At 51.1% G+C, this 18,453-nt stretch overlaps 1 protein-coding gene across 1 annotated transcript in view; it reads right to left on the bottom strand.

Annotated features, from left to right (window-relative positions):
* The window catches only part of KCNK12 (potassium two pore domain channel subfamily K member 12), a 49,238-nt gene extending 31,309 nt beyond the window's left edge, over positions 1–17,929 (bottom strand). The window contains exon 1 of the mRNA XM_047779223.1: positions 17,517–17,929. Coding sequence (XP_047635179.1) covers positions 17,517–17,907 — 391 coding nt within the window. The 5' untranslated portion in view covers positions 17,908–17,929. The remainder of the gene's footprint in view (positions 1–17,516) is intronic.
* Between the last annotated feature and the right edge of the window lie 524 nt (positions 17,930–18,453).

Below are 18,453 nucleotides of genomic sequence, written 5' to 3'. Positions count from 1 at the left end.
AGTGTGAAATCAGTCACACACACACACTGCATCCATACCTCAAGTTTGTTCTGGACTCCTTGATGCATAAACACATTTTGGTGCCAGTTTTAGGGAAGGCAAGCTGTTGTTGGCTGAAGATTTAGCTCTAACCACAGGCTGCCCTGTTCATAGCTCAATGGGGCTGGGAGGAGCTCTAAATGACATGTGTGTCACTACATTGGCACCACTCTGGGGTTGGAAATCCTGGAAAAATTACAAGAAAGAACAGCCAGGGGCTTTGAAGATGCTGGCTCATTTGATTACATTGTGCAGAGAATTGGGTCCCCCTCCTGCAGGGTCTGCATCAGCTCTTTTCTCTCTGCTCAGTCCTGGGGAGAGGGGAGGGTTAGGAACTGGGAATTAATTAATCAGAGTACTCAGCTCTGAGTCCAAAGCTTGGGTGCCCTTCTGCCATAAACAGCTATAAAAGAAGAAGACATTTTATGGAAAAGACATTTTAAAAAGATGTAAACCAAGGATTTAGAAGAAAGTGAAGGTGACGCTAGGGACAAAGATGCCATAAAGCAAGGTCATTGCTACACATATACCTCTGTTGCACTCAGGCCATCCTCTCCCAGTGCCTTTGTCACCTGCAGGGCACAGGAGGCTGCCCTCAGCAACCTCTGGGCAGGGAGGGGAGGGCTGCCTTGTTGAACCCAGCTTTGGAGGAGGAGCCTTCTCCTCCAGCCTCAGCCTGACTTCACTCCCCATATCCTGTGTGGCTGCAGCATCCTCAAGTCCTTTTCTCCCATTATTAGATGAACACATAGACCTCTGGATGTATCATAGAGATTCCCAGGCCCACGGTCAGCTGCTTTCCCTGGATCTTCTCGTGTGATCTTGAGGTCAAGAAATGGGGGAGGAACAGAGATTGAGACCCAAGATTACCAGAGATCTACTGAGTCATGTTGAGTGCCTGCCACTAGATCCTGCCATGTGGCTCCTGAAATCATCTCTCATGCTTCCTCTTCTAGGGATCCCTGACCCCTAACCCTAGCCCCCTCCGCCCAGATCACTCTGCACACAAATAGGCAGCATCCTGGGCTGCCACATAGACAAATGAACAAACATTATTGACCCTTGGCCTCTGACTTGGGCTCCTCCCCATGACCCCATAAGGCAGACATCATTGTGAGAAAGATTTGTACACAGCTGCTAAGTTGAACGTGCCAAATTCTGCTAACTCTTTGTTCCAAGTGTGTACACCAGCAGCTATAAAATAAAATTAGAGCTATCATATATCATGAGCCACTTAGAGCTTACAAAGAAACAATACACATTGGCAATCTTTTTGAATGAGTCTGGAATCATACAGCCATTCAGAGCTGAATATTACAAAGTAAGTACATATTCTCCAAGGATTAGCCACCTATGGAGACACATAAGCTTCCCATACACTGAAGGGGACAGCTGGTAGTGGGCTGATTTAAATGTTCAAAGTGAACAGCCAAAACAAGGGACTTTACAATTATCTGGTTGTTTCCAGGCAGTCTAGAGACCGACAATTTAGACTAACTAGATTGCCAGATTTAATGGCATAACTTTATAGTGACTAATCAGCCAGAATGCTCTTCTCAAACACTCATCATCACTCCTGCTCAAGAACATGTAATGGCTCCTTATTGCTCCCCAGGCCAAGTCTGGACATTTCTGCCCGGCTCTCAAGGCTCTCCAATATGACCTAAACTGATTAAGGCAGTTTTACGTGTTGTTGCTTTTCAACATGCCTAAGGCAGGCTGGTCCTGGCCTCACTCAACTGCTCCCCAGACCACGCTGCAACCCAAGAGGTGGCATCAGACACACTGGAATGAGCAAAGGGCTCGGAGTCCAGCTCTGCCATTCATTATGTGACCTCAGCCAAACTATCACTACAAACACTAGCTCTCATTAGAGTGCTTATTAGATGCCATGGCCAGACGAAGCACCTTATATTCATGGGGTCAAATAATTCTCCCATCAACTGTGTGAGATCGGCACTATTGTTCCCATCGTATAGGTGTTAAAACAGAAGCTTTGGAAGTTTGTTCATTTGTTCAACAAACACCAGGTGCTGTGCTAGGTACTGGGAATGTAACTGTGGCTGAGGAGATAAGACCCCTGTTCTCAGGAAGCAGCGAGTGGCTAGAGGTCAGGCAACAAACAAGTAAATACAGGAACTGGATGAATGAGGAAAGTGGTACATCCTCTAATACGATAGTAGCGTGATGGACGGACGGCGACCGGCGAGGAGTGGGGGACATTACTTAGGTGGTTAGAGAAAGCTCCTCAAGGGGTAACATTTTAGTTTTAGACCTTGGGAAGTCAGAGATGCCCAAGATCCAGGGAGCAGGGCTCCGAGAAGCAGGAACAGCAAATACGCCTGCCCTGAGGTCTAATAAGTCTAGTCTGTCTGTAATGAGTTGAGCAAAGGGGAGAGCAGTACCAGTGCGGCTGAAAGAGGGCAGGGCCAGGTCACACAGGGCCTTGCAGGTCATGGTGAGGAGTCAGATTTCCTGCAACAGCAAGTCATTGGTGGATTTCAAGTAATGGAAAGACTTGACTGATTTATACTTTTAAGGATATCTTTGGAAAAGAGGTTGTCAAGAAGCAGTGAGGAAGCTGGAGGATCAGTTAGGAGATGGATTTAGTTGCCCCAGCAACATGCAATGGTTGTGATCAGAGCAGACCAGCAGGGGTGGCCATGGTGACAGGGGGATGGAATTGAAATGCATGTTGCAGATTGAGCTGCACAGGATTTGATGATGAATATGGAAGATTAGAAAGAGGAATCAGGACAGCTCCTCATGACGGTACCCTTTATTGAGATGAGGAAGACTGGAGTAGGGCAGAAATCAAGAGTTCTAGGTCTTTTTAAGTTTCGATACACACTAGACATCCACGTGGCGATGTCAAGTGGGCTGTTGGACCTATGGTCTTGAAGCATAGTGCAGAAGACTGGGGTTATTCACGGGAAGCCATCAGCAGATAAGTGGGGCTTAAAGCCATGGAGTATGAAGGGGATCAGAGAATGTCAGCCCAAAATATGCATCTTTGGCATAAGGATTATTTTGAGCTGGAAGCAATAGAGAAAGAGCAATGCAGAAAGAGCTGTCTAGGAGTTCCCATTGTGGCACAGCTGAAATGAATCTGACTCACATCCATGAGGATGCGGGTATGATACCTGGCCTCTCTCAGTGGGTTAAGGATCCAGTGTTGCTGTGAGATGTGGTGTAGGTTGCAGATGCAGCTCAGATCTGGTGTTGCTGTGGCTGTGGTGTAGGCCAGCAGCTGTAGCTCCGATTTGACCCCTAGCCTGGGAACTTCCATATGCCATGGGTACGGCCCTAAAAAGACAAAAAAAAAAAAAAAAAGAAAAAGAAAAAGCTGTCTACCCTTCCTATCTGCCCAAATGTGGGGTGTAAGTTTTCCTTTGCGAAGTGTCCCCCCTCCCTTAACTACACCGGGAGGAGAAGAATAACTCTTAATCTCCAGAGACATCTTTTTACCCCAAGATTGCAGGAGATCAAGCCTGCACAACAAAACTTATTAAAACAATCCTTATCTTCCATTAGTGTCCCCCATATTTTAACCTCCCAAGTTACCACCCCTAGAAGCCCAATCCTCTCTGCCTTGTCTTTGTCACTCCGCCAAAATTTATTGCTCTTTGTTAAAATGGTATATTAGCCTCAGGCTCAACTGCTTCTTCAGATCTTCAACTGTTTTCTATAAGGCCTCTTTAGGCATACATAATAAGCCTTTTCTTATGTTAATCTGCCTTTGTCAGTTTAATTTGCAGGACTCCAGAGACAGAACATAAGAGGATAGAGAAAAAAAAACTTTTTTTCTTTCGTACAGGTGAAATGACATTGTTTGGAGAGATGATCCAGGGAGAAAGGTCTGAGGACAGTATGGGGCCTCCAACAAGAGATCACACAGAGGAGGGAATTCAGCAAAGGACCCAGACAGCAGCCCGTGAAGATCAAGGAGAGCGTGATGTCTCAGAAGCCAAGAGAAAAGACAATTTCAGGTAGGAATGGCCGGTGGTGTCAAATGTTGCTGAGATGCAAGCAAGATGAGGACAGGGACGTCATCACTGGATTTGCAGAAAGGAGGCCATGGAGGATCTTGTAAGAGTAGACTCTCTGGAAATGTAGGGTTGGACTCCTGATTGATGTGGATCCAGGGGAAGAAGGGAGATGCTGACTGCTCTTTTGAGAAGTTTTCCTGTAAAGAGGGGCAGAGAAGTGGGAGGTAGTGGGACGGTGATACTGGGGTCAAGGGAGGGGTCTTTCAAGAAGGAAGAAAATACAGCATGTTCGCATAATGACGGAGGACAGACCCACAATGCGTGGGGTAGGGAATGGCAGATGCAAAGTCTTCGAGAAAGTCAGAGGGGGTAGGACCCACTGAAGCAAGCATTTGAAAGTGGGCAGTCCATCTGCTGTCATAAAGGAGAGGCAGCTCTATGATGAATGGATTTGGGGTTGTAAAGATAAGAGAGTCCCAGTCTGATTACTTTTATTTTCTCAAGGACATGTGAGCAGAGAGTGAGGGGTATGAGAGGCTGGAGGTGGGAAGAGGGGGGATCAGTGGTGAACTGATAGATTAGGAAGGTAGTAGGAGGATCTGCCAGCACAGTGTGTTCAGCTGGTCTCCAAGGTCACTGATTTAAAGTTGGATCGGTTAGTATCCTTGTATGGTTTCCTCCAGCCACAGGTAGTGGCTGGGGCACAGGGAAGGAAGAGGTGGAAAGCCGGCATTCTGATGGTTCCAGTGGGGCGCACAGGGCAGGGAAGGGGCAAGGATGTTACGGGTCCTTGCTGAAGGAGTGAGTCCATACTGGATTAGAAAAGAAATGAGGGTTCCAAGAAGATGAAAGCATCAGTGAGACTGCAGGTTTGGAGTCCAAGGAATACTATACTGGGGCAACAGAGGATGAGAGCTGGAAGGATAGAGGTAGTGGTCAGAAGGTGAGAGCTTCAGGGGTAGAACAGAGTACCTGCTCGAATGGGACAGAGAAAAACATTGCTATAGATGAGACGGCCAAAGAATGTGAGGCTGGTCTGGGATGGGTCTTTTCTGGGGGACTGGAGAGGGGTGGAGAGAAAGGCCGGGAGCTGGACTTTTTCAGGGAATGAGCAGGAGGTGTTTATTGGCAGCCCTGCTGCTGAAGGACAGAGCTGAAATTCTAACCCAGGCCACCATCCTCAGTCCCTGTCCCTAACCACTCTGTCACACTGCACACTGTCTCTTGGTGATGCAGATGTCTTCATTCTTAAAACGGAGACAGGTACAGTATCCACCTGCCTGGCTGAACAATGCACACAGAGGAGCTTTATAAGGCCCTTTGCATACATTGGGCATATGCTCCATCAGCTGGACTGCTCCAGTGGACCTGGACAACTCCAGTCCATACAAGGCACACCACCCATGGCAGCTCGTCATAGACGCTTCCGAACTGCCCACTGGGTCATGTGTATTGCTCACTCATTTGACCAGAACCACTTGACATTAGAGAAGGCGCTGCCTTAGGGATTTGTGTGATGGTGGCGATGGCAGTCAAGGGGACTGAATACACCTGCTGGGTTCCTGACATACTGACTGCAGATCGCATCTCGCTTTAAATGCATGATGGTACCTGGCTGCTTACAGAAGCCCTTCACAAACTGAAGCTTTCTTTTACAAAGTGAATCATTACCTGATATGTACGTGAGGATTTTCATATTTTACTTTTTCTTAGACAGGCACCTAGGTAGAGCTGAAAAATCTCAGAAAGGGCCAATTATTCACATTTATGTGCATTCCACATGTATTCACGGAGCCCCTCCCGTGTGCCAAGGCCGGTGACAAGCAGAGAACAGAAGAGACAGGCTCCCAAGTACCGCCAGGGTCAGGCCCTGCAGGTGCCCTGGACATGGGCAGAGTTTTGTTCTTCCCTCTCTGGCCTGGGCTGTCCCTGCAGCTTTTCTGGCAGGTCCTGGTGTGAGCAGCTCACCACAAGGCGCTCAGAATTCAGAACACTTGGCAGCAAGGGAATGAGATCGTGGCCATTTGGAAAGGATTAAGGAGAAGTCACGCGGAGTACGATTTGGGGCTTGTGTTTATCTCAACTGTAACTTTCCAGAGAGCTGGGACACCCCATTCCAATGAAAGATTCCCCGAGTATTTTTGGAGGCATCGTGATAGTACTGGGCTGTGTGAGTAGGGCTGGTTTTCCAGATTTGTGGAATTGCATTTAGTCACTGATAAAACTTCTAATTTCTGAACCAATATCTGCTTTCTTTTTTTGCTTACAATGATATCTATTTTTTCCATTATAGCTGATTTACAGTGTCAATATCTGCTTTCTAAGAGATGTGCTGTGAGCTGGTGATAGAGAAGGGGGAACTATTGGGCTGAGAGGCAGAATTCAGTAGGGCTTCCTTGTGGCTGAGGGCTGCTGCCAAGGCCAGGGCCAGATGGGGCTTCTGAGCTGGTGGGAGAGCTGGGACCAGAACCCTGGCCTCATTGTTCCAAGACTGCACTTTCCCCACCACTGCTGGGGTGCTGGGGACTGAGGCTCAGAATCATCTAGTTTGGGTTTCACTCCAGTAATTCTGCTGGGCCCCAGGCAGGGCAGGACAAGGACCCAGCTGACTCAGAGAGCCACGGAGACAGCCCTGTCAGCCAGGGGAGCCCCAGCCAGAATGAGCTGGCTGGCTGCTGCACACCTGCCAGCCTCTGAGAGATCGCTAAACCAATGGCCCAGCACAAGGGCCAGTGCACAGCCAGCCCCTCGGGCTCCACAGGGCAGGGAGGGAGTGGGAGGTGCTGGGAGGTTCCTGGAGCCCAGCCTGGGCCCAGCTTTTTCCACTCTCTCTTTATTATTTGCAGCAGTCCAGGGTTTTCAGTTATTCACACTCACTTATTCATTCCGTCCATTCAACATATGTTGATTAATTACCTACTCTGTGCCAAGCCCTATGCTCCATGCTTTGCAGAAACTACCTCTTTGCTTTTTAATTATCTCCGTCTCCACTCACAGTGCCCACTTCATAGTAGTCATTCAGTGCATGGCTGCTGCCATATGGCTATTACTGTCATTCATCCTAGCTGTGACGGGCACTACTAAGACAGAGCTCCTGGCCTGGAGGAAGGAGAAAGGACACCTACTAAGTGCCAGGTCCCATGCCAGTTTCTGACATCCCTTATGCCACTGACCAGAGGCTGGCCTTATTGCCAGGGAAACGGACCTAGAAAGAGATAACGACCACATGTCTGGGGCAGTAAGAGGAGCTCCAAGAGGGTCTTGCTCTAGTGGCCTCACTTGAGCTGTGCCTTGACGGCTGGATTCCCTTGGTGGAAAGTGCAGAGAGAGGGCAGAGCAGTCCAGGTGGAGAAGACAGCATGAGTAATGGCCAGGAGGCTGAAGATGCCTAGAGTTCAGGGATGGGGCTGTGGAGGAGGCGGGGGAGGCTGGGGAGGAGCGGGGATGGGCCAGAAGTTAGGAGTGGCTAGAGATGGGGCTGCACTTCCAGGTGCTTGGCTTGCAGGTTTCACGCATTCCCCCAGTGTGTGGGTTTGCCTCCAGGACATGACCTTGAGCAGTCCTGAGCTGGCCGTGTCCCCAGACTTCCCTGGCCCGAGTGCACAAGTGCGGACCTTCTGGTCATTAGCTTTTCTGTTTCCACCTCTGCATGCCCACTGCTGCTATCCCAAGTGCCAGGCTGAGGGCCCTCAGGTTATGAGGCTCCTTTCTCTGGGCAGGGGCTTGGCGCAGTGGGCCCCCAAGGTGCCCATCAATGCAGCTCCCAGGGTTCTAGAGAGCTCTCTCTGCATGAAGCACTGCTCGCCCACCCTCTCCTGCCTGCCCGCAGCCTCGCTCACAAAGGGCACAGCATTGGGATGGATGGTAAAGCAGGCAGCCCTCAGCTCAGCGTAGCCTCTGGGGCAACAGTGAGCACAGCACAGCCAAATTCAAATCCCAAATCTGTGCTTGGGCCCTTGCTGATGATTCCTCCTGTTCACCTCCTCTGTCCCCTCTGACCCAGCAGACCCCAGACTGGGCTGTGACTCGTGCCCCCTCTGCGGTCATGCAAGGCTCAGGGGTGGCAGGGAGAATGCTATACAGTCAGGAGCCCTGAATCCTCTCTCTTGCAATTGACTCCCTTGCTGTGTGACCCCAGGCAAGTCACTTACCCTCTCTGAACCCGTCTCTTCATCTATGAAGTGGGATAATACCATCCTCTTTGATGACCTAGGGTTTGGGGGAGGTTCCTGAGTAAATGTGGGTAAAACTCAGTAAACAGGCAAGCACAACACGTGTGTGTTTTTTGGGGGGGAGTGACAATCAGAGAGGGCATCTATCCCTCTCGCTCCCTAGAACAAAGGCCCTGGCTGCTGACATGGTGGAGGCTAGAGAGGGGAGTGTACTGGGCCTGGCCCTTTGCAGTCCTGCCCTAGGGTTGGGGATGCTTTCTCCACCCACCCGGGAGCTGCAGTAGCCCAGGGTGAAGGGTGTAGGCGAGGTTTGGGTCTGGGAACCTGGAGCAGCACCCAGGCTCCCAACCATAATGGGGCTATTTGCCTCAGTGCTGCCCTGCAGCCCCTCCACCTGTGGTCCAAGCACTAGATCCACCTCAAAGAAGCGTGACTTCAGCCACACCTGGCCTCTCTGTTGGTCTCAGCTCCACCATCTCCCAAGCTCCCCAGCCCATTAAACCCAGAGGTGGGGGTAGGGGTGTGGCTCCCTGGGGCTCTGTCCCGGGGGTGGGGACCAGAGCTGCACCAGGAGACATGGTCTATACCACCCCTCAATCACTAAGTTATTCACCAAATACGTCCTTAAAAAAGATGAAAGGGCACACACGTGAGGACCAATTAAGACATTCTCATTGAGGAGTTCCCATCGTGGCTCAGTGATTAACGAATCCGACTAGGAACCATAAGGTTGCGGGTTCGATCCCTGGTCTTGCTCAGTGGGTTAAGGATCTGGCGTTGCCGTGAGCTGTGGTATAGGTTGCAGATGCGTCTCGGATCCCGAGTTGCTGTGGCTGTGGCGTAGGCCGGTGGCTACAGCTCCGATTCGACCCCTAGCCTGGGAACCTCCATATGCCACAGGAGCGGCCCTAGAAATGGCAAAAAGCCAACAACAACAAAAACAGACAATCTCATTGAGAAACCAAAGAAAATGCATTTTGAAAAGCACCCTACCCCCAGGCCAATTATGTGACAGTGAAGGACAGCACCATGCTCAGAGACAGCGGAAAAGAGGGTGGCAGATGCCACACTGCAGGGGTGGCCGAGACCCAGAAGGTCACACACAGAGTGGTGGTTCGGGGATGAACTGCACCTTGGTGTTCCTCCCCGCAGGCAGGCAGGCAGCGCAGGGCTCGCCAACCAGGCTCACCAGGTCCCAAGGAGCTGATGCTTTCCCAGGGCTCGTCAGGCGCCGCATACACAGAGTAGCTCAGTCACCCACGGGGCAGGAAGCATGGTTTTCCCCCCTTTACAGAGGAGGAGACTGGGGTAAAAAGAGGCACATCCTCTCACCAGAAGCACAAGGCTAGTACGTGGCAGAACTGGGACCAGGACTCAGTCTGTGGACTCGGTGCGTGTAGCCTGTGCTAAACTGCGCCAGAGGATGTGAGCGAATAGTCTTCCCAGATATGAGAACATCAGAGCTGGAAGGGACCCAATGACCCCGGCACTGCTTTTAGGAATGGAGACACTGAGGCCCCACGTGCTGAGGTGTCCTATCTGCAGCCAGGGAAGGGCAGAGCGGGTCCAGGCTGCCAGTCCCCGACTCACTGCTGCTTCTCTACACCCTTGCTCCGCCCAGTGCAGTCTGGGAACTGAGAATACGGGCATCCCTGGGAGCTTGTGAGGAATGCAGAGTCTTAGGCCCCACCCAGACCTACTGAACAGAAACCTGCACTTTGCGAAGAGCTTGGTGATTCGCATGCACTTTATCGTTGAAGAAGCACTGCTCTGTTGCTATGCTGCCTTCCTGGTCCATGATATCTGCTACTGCGAGAATAATGACATTGTATCTGGACACCATAAAACTTAAATTACAAGATTCTGGAAGTGCCAGCCGGGGTCACCTGGGGTTGTCCTCTGAGATCTGGGGGAGGCAGACAGAGCGGGTCCCCTAGAGGCCAATCCTTCACAGGGCCCTGGCATGCCCTTCCCACTGACCTGCGAGTGAGCTGGGGTTGCCCAAGCCCAGGGAGGAGGCGACACTCACAGACGGGGTCCAGAGCAACCACCACCAGAGACGCTGGCTGCTGGAAGAGGAGGCCTACCTTCCCCTAAGAAAAGTTAGACCTGACATTTGGCTAGGGAGGACCTGGTTTAGGACAGAACTTCCTGGGCTAGAGCCTGACAGCCGTGGTGGCAGCCAAGAGCCGGCTGAGGGTGGGGACCAAGGGGCTTCAGTTCTCACTCTCTCTCTGCCAGCACATCCCCTGTACTTTCTCAATCCCATGGAAAGTCCTCTGCCCCTGCACCCTTTCCTCGTAGAAACCCTGCCATGGACCCCAGATGCGATCAGAGGCTGAGACTGCCCAGCGCCCCCACCTCAGCCAGCCCCACACATGTTCTGGTTTGCTGGCAGACAGCCCCTGGCCAAGCGCTGGATCCTGGGAAGGTTGGTGGAGCTGGACAAGGGGAGGGCTTGGGAGACTGGGGAAGACCCAGGGCTGGGGTTGAACCTAGGAACACAGTGGCTTTTCACTCTGTCTCAGCTCCTCTGAATCTGAGGTTGCCTTACAAGGGCATGGAGAGTCCCGCTGTAGTGGGGTGGGGATGCTGAGCTCCACCTTCAAACACAGACCTAAGGTTCCACCACCACCTTCAGATGGAGCAGGAGCTTCTCCCTGGAGGACCTCTCCAAGGCACTTGGCTGCTCTTCAGATGCCCTCCCCTCCTCCCTCCAAGCTCCTCCCCCTTTGTCCTTGATTTATGACTTGACTTTCACCCTGTCTGGGAAGTCTGCTATCTGCTCAGAAGAGCCATGGCTGGATCTTGTCCTTGTCCCATCATTTGGGCAGTGTGAGTGTGTATGAAAGAGGGGTGGGCGGAGGTACTGAGATTGTATTCAGGAAACTCTTCCAAGGCAGCCTGAGAGCTCAAGGACCTCAGAATCCACACAGGCAGGTCCTGGGTCAGCTCCAGCTCTCAGCAAATGCCATTTTGACTTGCTGTGCAACCTTGGACAACCTCTCTCCTTCTCGGAACATACGTAAAATGAGGAAGAAGGCTAAGTTAGCCTTCTTCAGGTTGGTCTTGGAGGAGCTCTAGGGCTCCTCTGAGAAGCCTTGGAGGGTGCATGGCATCCAGAGGGAGGCCCGATGTGCGGGGCTCCAGCTCCTTCCCCCCAGTCAGAGCAGCTCAACTACCCTCTGGGTTCTGCGCTGGGCTGCTTGTTGGCTTTTGTCGACAAAATGATCTAAATTCTTGGGGAAAGTTCTGGAGGACTTTACGGCACTATCCAGCTAGAGTACTCTGGAGGTAGGTCTTTGCTCCAGGTGGCACAATTCTGGGCCAGTTCAGGCTGGGGTCCTTGGGCAGAGTCAGGACAAAAGGAAGAAGGCTGTCTTGGCCCAGGAGTGACATCCCTGGGAATGTGGGGGACAGGAGGAGGAGGGTCCAGGTACCCTTCCTCTGTCTTTGATGACCAGGGATCTGCTCCTGTTTTCCTTCCTGACCTTCTCCATTCATCCAAGATTTCCCAGAGGATGAGGCTCTCACCAAAGAAAGGGAGACTAAAGATGCTTGAAGCCACAGCCTTGTTCAGGGGTCAGTTCAGCCCCTGGGACTGAGTGCGATCCTGGCGAAAACCAAGTGGATATGTGGCCTGTTTCCATGGACCGGTTAGCTAGGTCACAGTCCAGTCTCTTCTAGGCTTTGTGGAGGTTGTAGGCTCAGCTGGGGAGAGATCAGACAGTCCTTCACTCCAAAGGGACTGGCCCCCCAAGCCATGAAGTTTCAGTGTCCCCTGACTGTCAGTTTCACTGCTGGGAATTTAACCCAAGGAAATATTGTATAAAGAAAGGGCCAGCTGCATAAAGATGATCCCTCTGGCCTTACTCGAAATAGTCCCCCCAACCTGGGAACCATGCCCAGGTACCCAGCAATAGGGGCAGTCCGTTACAGAACACCAATTTATCAATTAGATAAAATATTACGCACCCACTAAAATTAGTATGGGAAGGGTATGTGGAGACATGGAAACAACGCGGATGATAAAATGTTACCAAAAGCAGCTCAGCACTTCATCAATTCGTTCCCTTTCTTTTGCCTACAAACAGTATGACAAAGAACTACAGGGGAAAAGAAAACAGTTGTGTTAGGGCAGAGTATTCTGAGTTATTTTAATTATTGAGCATTTACAATGTGCTTAGCCTGGTGCTGGGTGCTGAGGACAGAGCCATGAACAGAATGCATTTCTTTGCTCTCCATCTAGAGCTTCAAATCTAATGCTGGATGTTTTTCCCTCCCTAAACGTCCTTCAAAGTTATCACAGCATCATCTTCCCATATATAAAAAAAAATAGCTGATGAGAGAATAAACGAGCAAAGATGCTCCTCTCCTTCTGGGTGATGTATTTCACTCCCGGCATCAGAGCCACCTCCAGCTGGACTACATATATGTCCGAAGAAAACCAAATGTAAATGTGGTAATGACATTTCGGTCCTATAATGTCTTAGGTTCCTTTGAAGCAAAAACGTTTCTAAAACTCCATGTTAAAGAAGAAGAAAAAAGTTAGGACTCGTTACTAATCTCGCAGCTGAATAATTAAGTATGCCTAATTCTGAAAGTAGCAAGCTAAATTATGCAGTGCCAAAAGTGACATCTCTCATACCTACACCATCCCGTCTATAGCGGCATGGTTTCAGCTTTATAGCTAAAATACGCTGCCAGAAAACCTAATAAAAGGAAGCAAAAATATTTCTGTTTATATCAGGCTGCCATTTGAGAGAGACTTTTAAATATGTTCTCCCCTATGTGTAAATCTGACAGCCGTTGCATAATTAAAACCCCACTGGAGAAGTTTCCTTTTAATCTTTTCAAAGCAAACCAATAAAACCATCCTTTAGGAGGTGAAATCATGGATTAATATTCTTTGGATTGTTTGAGTATCGCTGAGCTAGAAACTGCCTGCAAGAACACTGTTTAGTCCTAAACGAACATAAGCCACTGTCTTTATCTTTAGGGGTCATGTAATCACAGGAGATGCAGATAACAACATGCCGAAGGCCACACATGCATGGTTATGAGTGATGCTTGCCTTGGATATTGTGAAACGGAGGAACGAATAAACGGATGCGTTTACATCCAAACAAACTTGATTTCAACCCCTTAGGGATATGTCACATAGCATAAACGGGAGAAATAATCGTTGCCCAGGATTTCAGTTTAGTGTAAGCAATCAATATGAATAGTTTAGACCACAGAGTGGATTTTCACTTAGCTTGAGCTATTCAGATTGACTTTCAATTCAGCCTTGACTACCACTGAACAATCAACGGCAAATCTTCCCACTGGGTTTGTGTCCTATGGACACACATGTGTGTCTACACAGCTGCGAATTACCTCACTCTGGACATGGGGCCCTGTTCAAGCCAAATGTCAGGAGAAATATTCCATCTTGTCATGACATTTCATATAACATTGAGTGCACATGGCCACGAGTGAACTTTTCTTCTGTCTCCCTCTGGCTGAAGGCCCATTTCTGCCCTTTCCTCTCCTCCACGTACACACACGCATGCACGCATGCACACACACACACACACACACACACACACACACACACACACACAAAGGCAGAGAGTTCTTGGACCAAAGTTTACCCAAATGTCTCCTACTTGCTGGGCCCTCCTGTCTCTGACGTTCTGGTACTGGCTCTTGCCTTCCCAGCTGTCTACGACTTACCAGATGCTTCTAGTCTGTCTGACCTCTAAGATGGGTCTGATCCTTCAAGTTTTCTCTGGACTTAATCAACTGTTGGCTCAACCAACAGACCAATCCTCCTGCTCAGCCCTGTGTGCGGTGTCAGATACACAGACACACACACCCACTATAAATACTTCAGCTTCAAACAAGAATGTGCTTACCAGTTAGACGAATGAAACTGGTAGAACAAATACTACATAACTTGGATTCTGGATGCGGCTGAACACATAATTAACTGACCTGAGACAGGTCCCTTAACACTCTGAGCCACATGGGACTGGATCAAAGGACCCCTCCTGGTTCCAATCATCGTTAGTGAGGCTAGCCAAGATGTGATGCCCAAGAACACTGCAATCCAACTGCTCCTGTTAGAATATGCTTCAACCTTTGCCTTACAGAATAAGTTCTAACCTTTCAGCATACAGTACTGGGGCCTGATATATACACTGTATCATATTTATGGGAAGAAAGAAGGAAGAGTTTTCTTTCATTCTTTTTTTTTTTCTTTTTAGGGCCACACCGTGGCATATGGCAGATCCCAGGCTAGGGGTTGAATTAGAGCTGCAGCTGCTGGCCTATATCACAGCCACAGCAACGCCAGATCTGAGCTCTCTCTGAGACCTACACTGCAGCTCACGGCAATGCTGGATCTTTAACCCACTAAGTAAGGCCAGGGATTAAACCCGCGTCCTCATGGATGCTAGTCGGGTTCATTACTGCTGAGCCACAATGGGAACTCTGGAAGGAAGCGTTTTCTATACTAACGTCTAGATGAATCATTTAGCTGGGTCTACACAACACAAAAAAGAAACGTCCACACTGCTGCACAGACTGAACACACTGTGGTATTCACTGACCAAATAAAACTGAAGGCATGCTAATTTTTCTCATCGCTGGGATGAGGTAGCAGATAGAGAACCCTGAATGCCCATTTTGGACTCAGCTTTGGCTCCCTGAGCTACTATATATCAATAAAAGCACCAGTAATAATAATAATTGTCTCTGAAGACTCAGGGCATTCAAGGCAAAGAAACTATATAAGCAGAAGAGAAACTGACATATGTAGGTCTTTCCTTAAATCTCATCCAAGTACATTTTGCAAGAGAAGGCTGAAAACAATCATGCTACTTCAGGATTCAGCAAAACCTGTCTGACTGACAGAAGTGACCGATTTGGAGCACTGCCCCAGACCACGATAGCAGGTGGATAACTGAACAGAGACCCTGCTCCTTGTGTGGCTCTCCTGGCATGCCTGCAAAAGGCTAGTTCAATGCTGAGCTGTCCACAGGCTGATTCTGGTCCCTGAGTGCAGCACCTTTCAGAGATAAATGTTTCCCTGCAGCAGATTTTGGAAACAATGTGCTGGGTCATTTGTAACACAGCCAAAAGCTTCAGCGTAGCCCTCCTACACTTGCCTACATCCCAAAACACAAATCATGAAAGTCTGCTTGACTGAGGAACGGCCAATTCTGCCAGTAGATTAAAGGCTCAGGCTTGGAACAATTTGCCAACATGCAGACTTGATTTTGTGCAAAGAGCTGAGAGAAGCTTTAGAAGTCATGGCTGGGCAGTGAATGAAACACTGATGGGAACTCATCAGAGAGGAACAGAGACCACAGGTCAGTGGAATGAGGCCCCATTTGGATGGACTCATGACCACAGGGGAAGGGGACACTTGCTATTTCCTTTCCCGTTAGCTGGAGGGTTCCATTAGGAAGCCAAAGTCAGAGCCCATCAATGGGAAAGGAATGTTGTGGCTGCCCAGTTTGCACACAGGTGAGCCTCTAGGTAAAAGCAAAGGGTGTGTTTACAAGAGGAAGAGCACTAATCAATAATGAGCTATGAACACATGATGTCATCTTCCCGGACTAGGCGTCTTTAGCACTTTTAAAGCACTTAAAAAAAAAAAAAACTCTAGTTGCTATAGCAACTTGATGCAGCTCTTAAAAGGGGATTTTTTTAAAAGGGGGTCATTTTATATCTTCAATCACCATAACAACATGATATAGCTTTTAAAGGATATTTTTATCCAATTTGTGTGTGCTTTGGACTTGGGCCATATTTGCCTTTTCTATTTAAAGTCATCAGATCAAACATGACACATGAAAATTCATTGAAAGGAAGCTCTTTCATAGACTATACATATACGTGCAGAGAGCTGCTCATCTTCTGCACATGGATGCGGTCTTTCTGCTTCCCAGCAGCCATCTGCAACAGCTTACACTGGTCACTTAGTCCATGCCCCCTCTCTAAGCTGGCATACCAAACCAGCCCCAAACCCACCCACAGCAGCTGTGCCAATGAAATCCCTCACCTCTCAGCCTAGTGAACCCAGCTGCCGCCTCCTCCAAAACTACCACCAGGAAACAGTGCCTTGGGGTGACTAGTTCATGACCAACCAATTGCCTTCTTCCATTCTGGGACTCCAGAATGTAAATGGATGGGGCACACACAAAGTCTCGCCAAAGTGAAAATCTTGTATTCATTCTGCACTCTAGGCAGTCAGGGGAGGAGGGCTGTTTCACATGACACCCAGGTCCCAAGGAAAGGGGGGATGGGGAAAGTGGGTGAGAAGAAGAAAGAGTGAAACTGGGTAGAGTGGGGAGCAGTCATTCCAGAATCTCTACAGGAGACGCTCAGAAGAGGGGTGAAAGGAGGTGGGGGCTTCAAGGAATATTCCCACAGCATTGTTTGTACAGTGTCCAAATCATGAATTGGTTCACCAAAAATAAAAGGAAGGGATGATGGAAAGTATAGAGGAACTACCCCCTGCACCAAGCTACCCCTTGGTGCCACTACTGGTTGGCAAAGACGGCAAGGTAACAAAGAAGAGAGGTCAAGAAATTGGAGGGGAAGTTGGAGTGGGGTAGAGGGAGTAAGGGGAGAAAACCGAGAGGGGCCCAGAGCAAGAGCGGCGAAAGTCCCACTCTCCAAGTCTAATGGGCCTTTCTTTTGGGAGAGGGTAGTGGATCATGTAGAAAAACGTGGGAAGGAGTTTAGGGCTGAGTCTGGAGAAAGCGGTCGTCTTCCCCAGGGTAAAAGAGCTAGAGGGCTCAGAGAAAAGGCATGCTAAAAGAAGGAGGAAGAAGGGAAAGGAGATAAAAACGCCGTGAGTGGAGCAAGAAGGAGCTTTCCAAATCACCTGGATAAGAAAACGCAGGACCAGGGGGCGTGAAAAATAAGAAAGCAGCAGGCCCTTGATACCTGTTTTCCCAAGTCCTTTTTTTAGAGGCGAAAACTGAGGCACAAGCGGTTAGGCCACGCAGCTGGCAAGTGCTGGAGCGGGGGCGGCCCCGGGTCTGCCCAGCGCCGGGGTGAGGGTTCTCCCCGTTCGACCTCTCCGCCAGGCAGTCACTGCAAGGTGAGCGCCAAAGATGGGCCTTTCAGGCCACCGCCCCCGCCGAAAGCCAGTAAAGAGAGACAGGGGCAGGAGGACGGGACGGGAGCGGAGGAGAGGGCGAGATGAAAGTAGGCAACCGGGCATCAGAAGGAGGGACACGGTTGAACCCGGGGCAATGGAATAGGCGGCAGGTGAAACGCGCGGAGAGGAAAGTCGCGCGCAAGGCGCGCCGCTCACCTATGGTCGATACCACGGTGCCCACGAAGTAGAAGGCGCCGGGAAAGTCCCAACGCGGGCGCAGCGCGTCGGCCCGGACGCCGGCGGCCAGCGCGGCCTCGTAGTGCCGGAGGAAGGCGCGCAGCTCCGGCTCCGCCACGCCGTGCGCCGCGCTGAAGTTGCGCAGCGTGGCGCCCCAGCGCGCCCTCGCCTCCGCCTCGCCCGGGCTCTCGAGCGCCGAGAAGACCGTGGCGCCCGCCACCAGGTAGAGGCCGATGAGCGCCGCCAGCAGCACGAAGCGGCCCGTGTCCTCGTTGAGGTGCGAGCGGCGGCAGCAGCAGCAGCAGCAGGAGGGGCGCGGCAGGCGGCGGCGGCAGCGGCGGGGCGGGGGCCGGGGGCTGCGGGAGGACATGGTCCGGAGCTCAGCCCCGGGGCCGGGGCGGCGCTCGGGGCCCGGGCCGCGACATCCCCCCGGCGGGAGCAGAAGCGTGAGGATGGTGGCCAGGAGTCGGGGGCTGCCGCGGAGCCCCTCGCCGCCTCCTCCAGAGCCCGGACGGCAGGGCGCCTCCGCCTCCTCCTCGGCGCTCAGGCCGCACACGGGTCCCGCGGCCCTTCGGGCGCCCGAGTTGGGGCGCTCCTCTCCGCGCCCCGACGCCTGGAGGGCTCCCGAGGTTCCTCACCCACAGCCCTCGGGCGCGGGGGTCTGAAGCTAGGCCCCTGCCGCCTTGTGGCCGGCGTCCGCGGGGCCCCCGGCCTCATACTCCTCTGCAGACAGGCCGCGGGCTGCGGGCGGGGCGGGCTGTAGAGCCCGGGCGCCTAGAACTGGGACGTGGCAACAGGGCACGAAGAGAGACCCCCGGGGCGTCCCATGAGGCTTTCCAGGTTCAGCTGCTCGCTGGCACAGGCTTCGCGGGCAGTCCAGCTCCCGCCCCCGGGCTTGAGCTGGCGGCGTCGGCTT

The sequence above is a fragment of the Phacochoerus africanus genome, chromosome 5 (assembly GCF_016906955.1).
Source record: "Phacochoerus africanus isolate WHEZ1 chromosome 5, ROS_Pafr_v1, whole genome shotgun sequence".
Lineage (NCBI taxonomy): Eukaryota > Metazoa > Chordata > Mammalia > Artiodactyla > Suidae > Phacochoerus > Phacochoerus africanus.
Note: the sequence above shows the minus strand (reverse complement) of the source record. Positions and strands in the feature narration are given on the sequence as shown.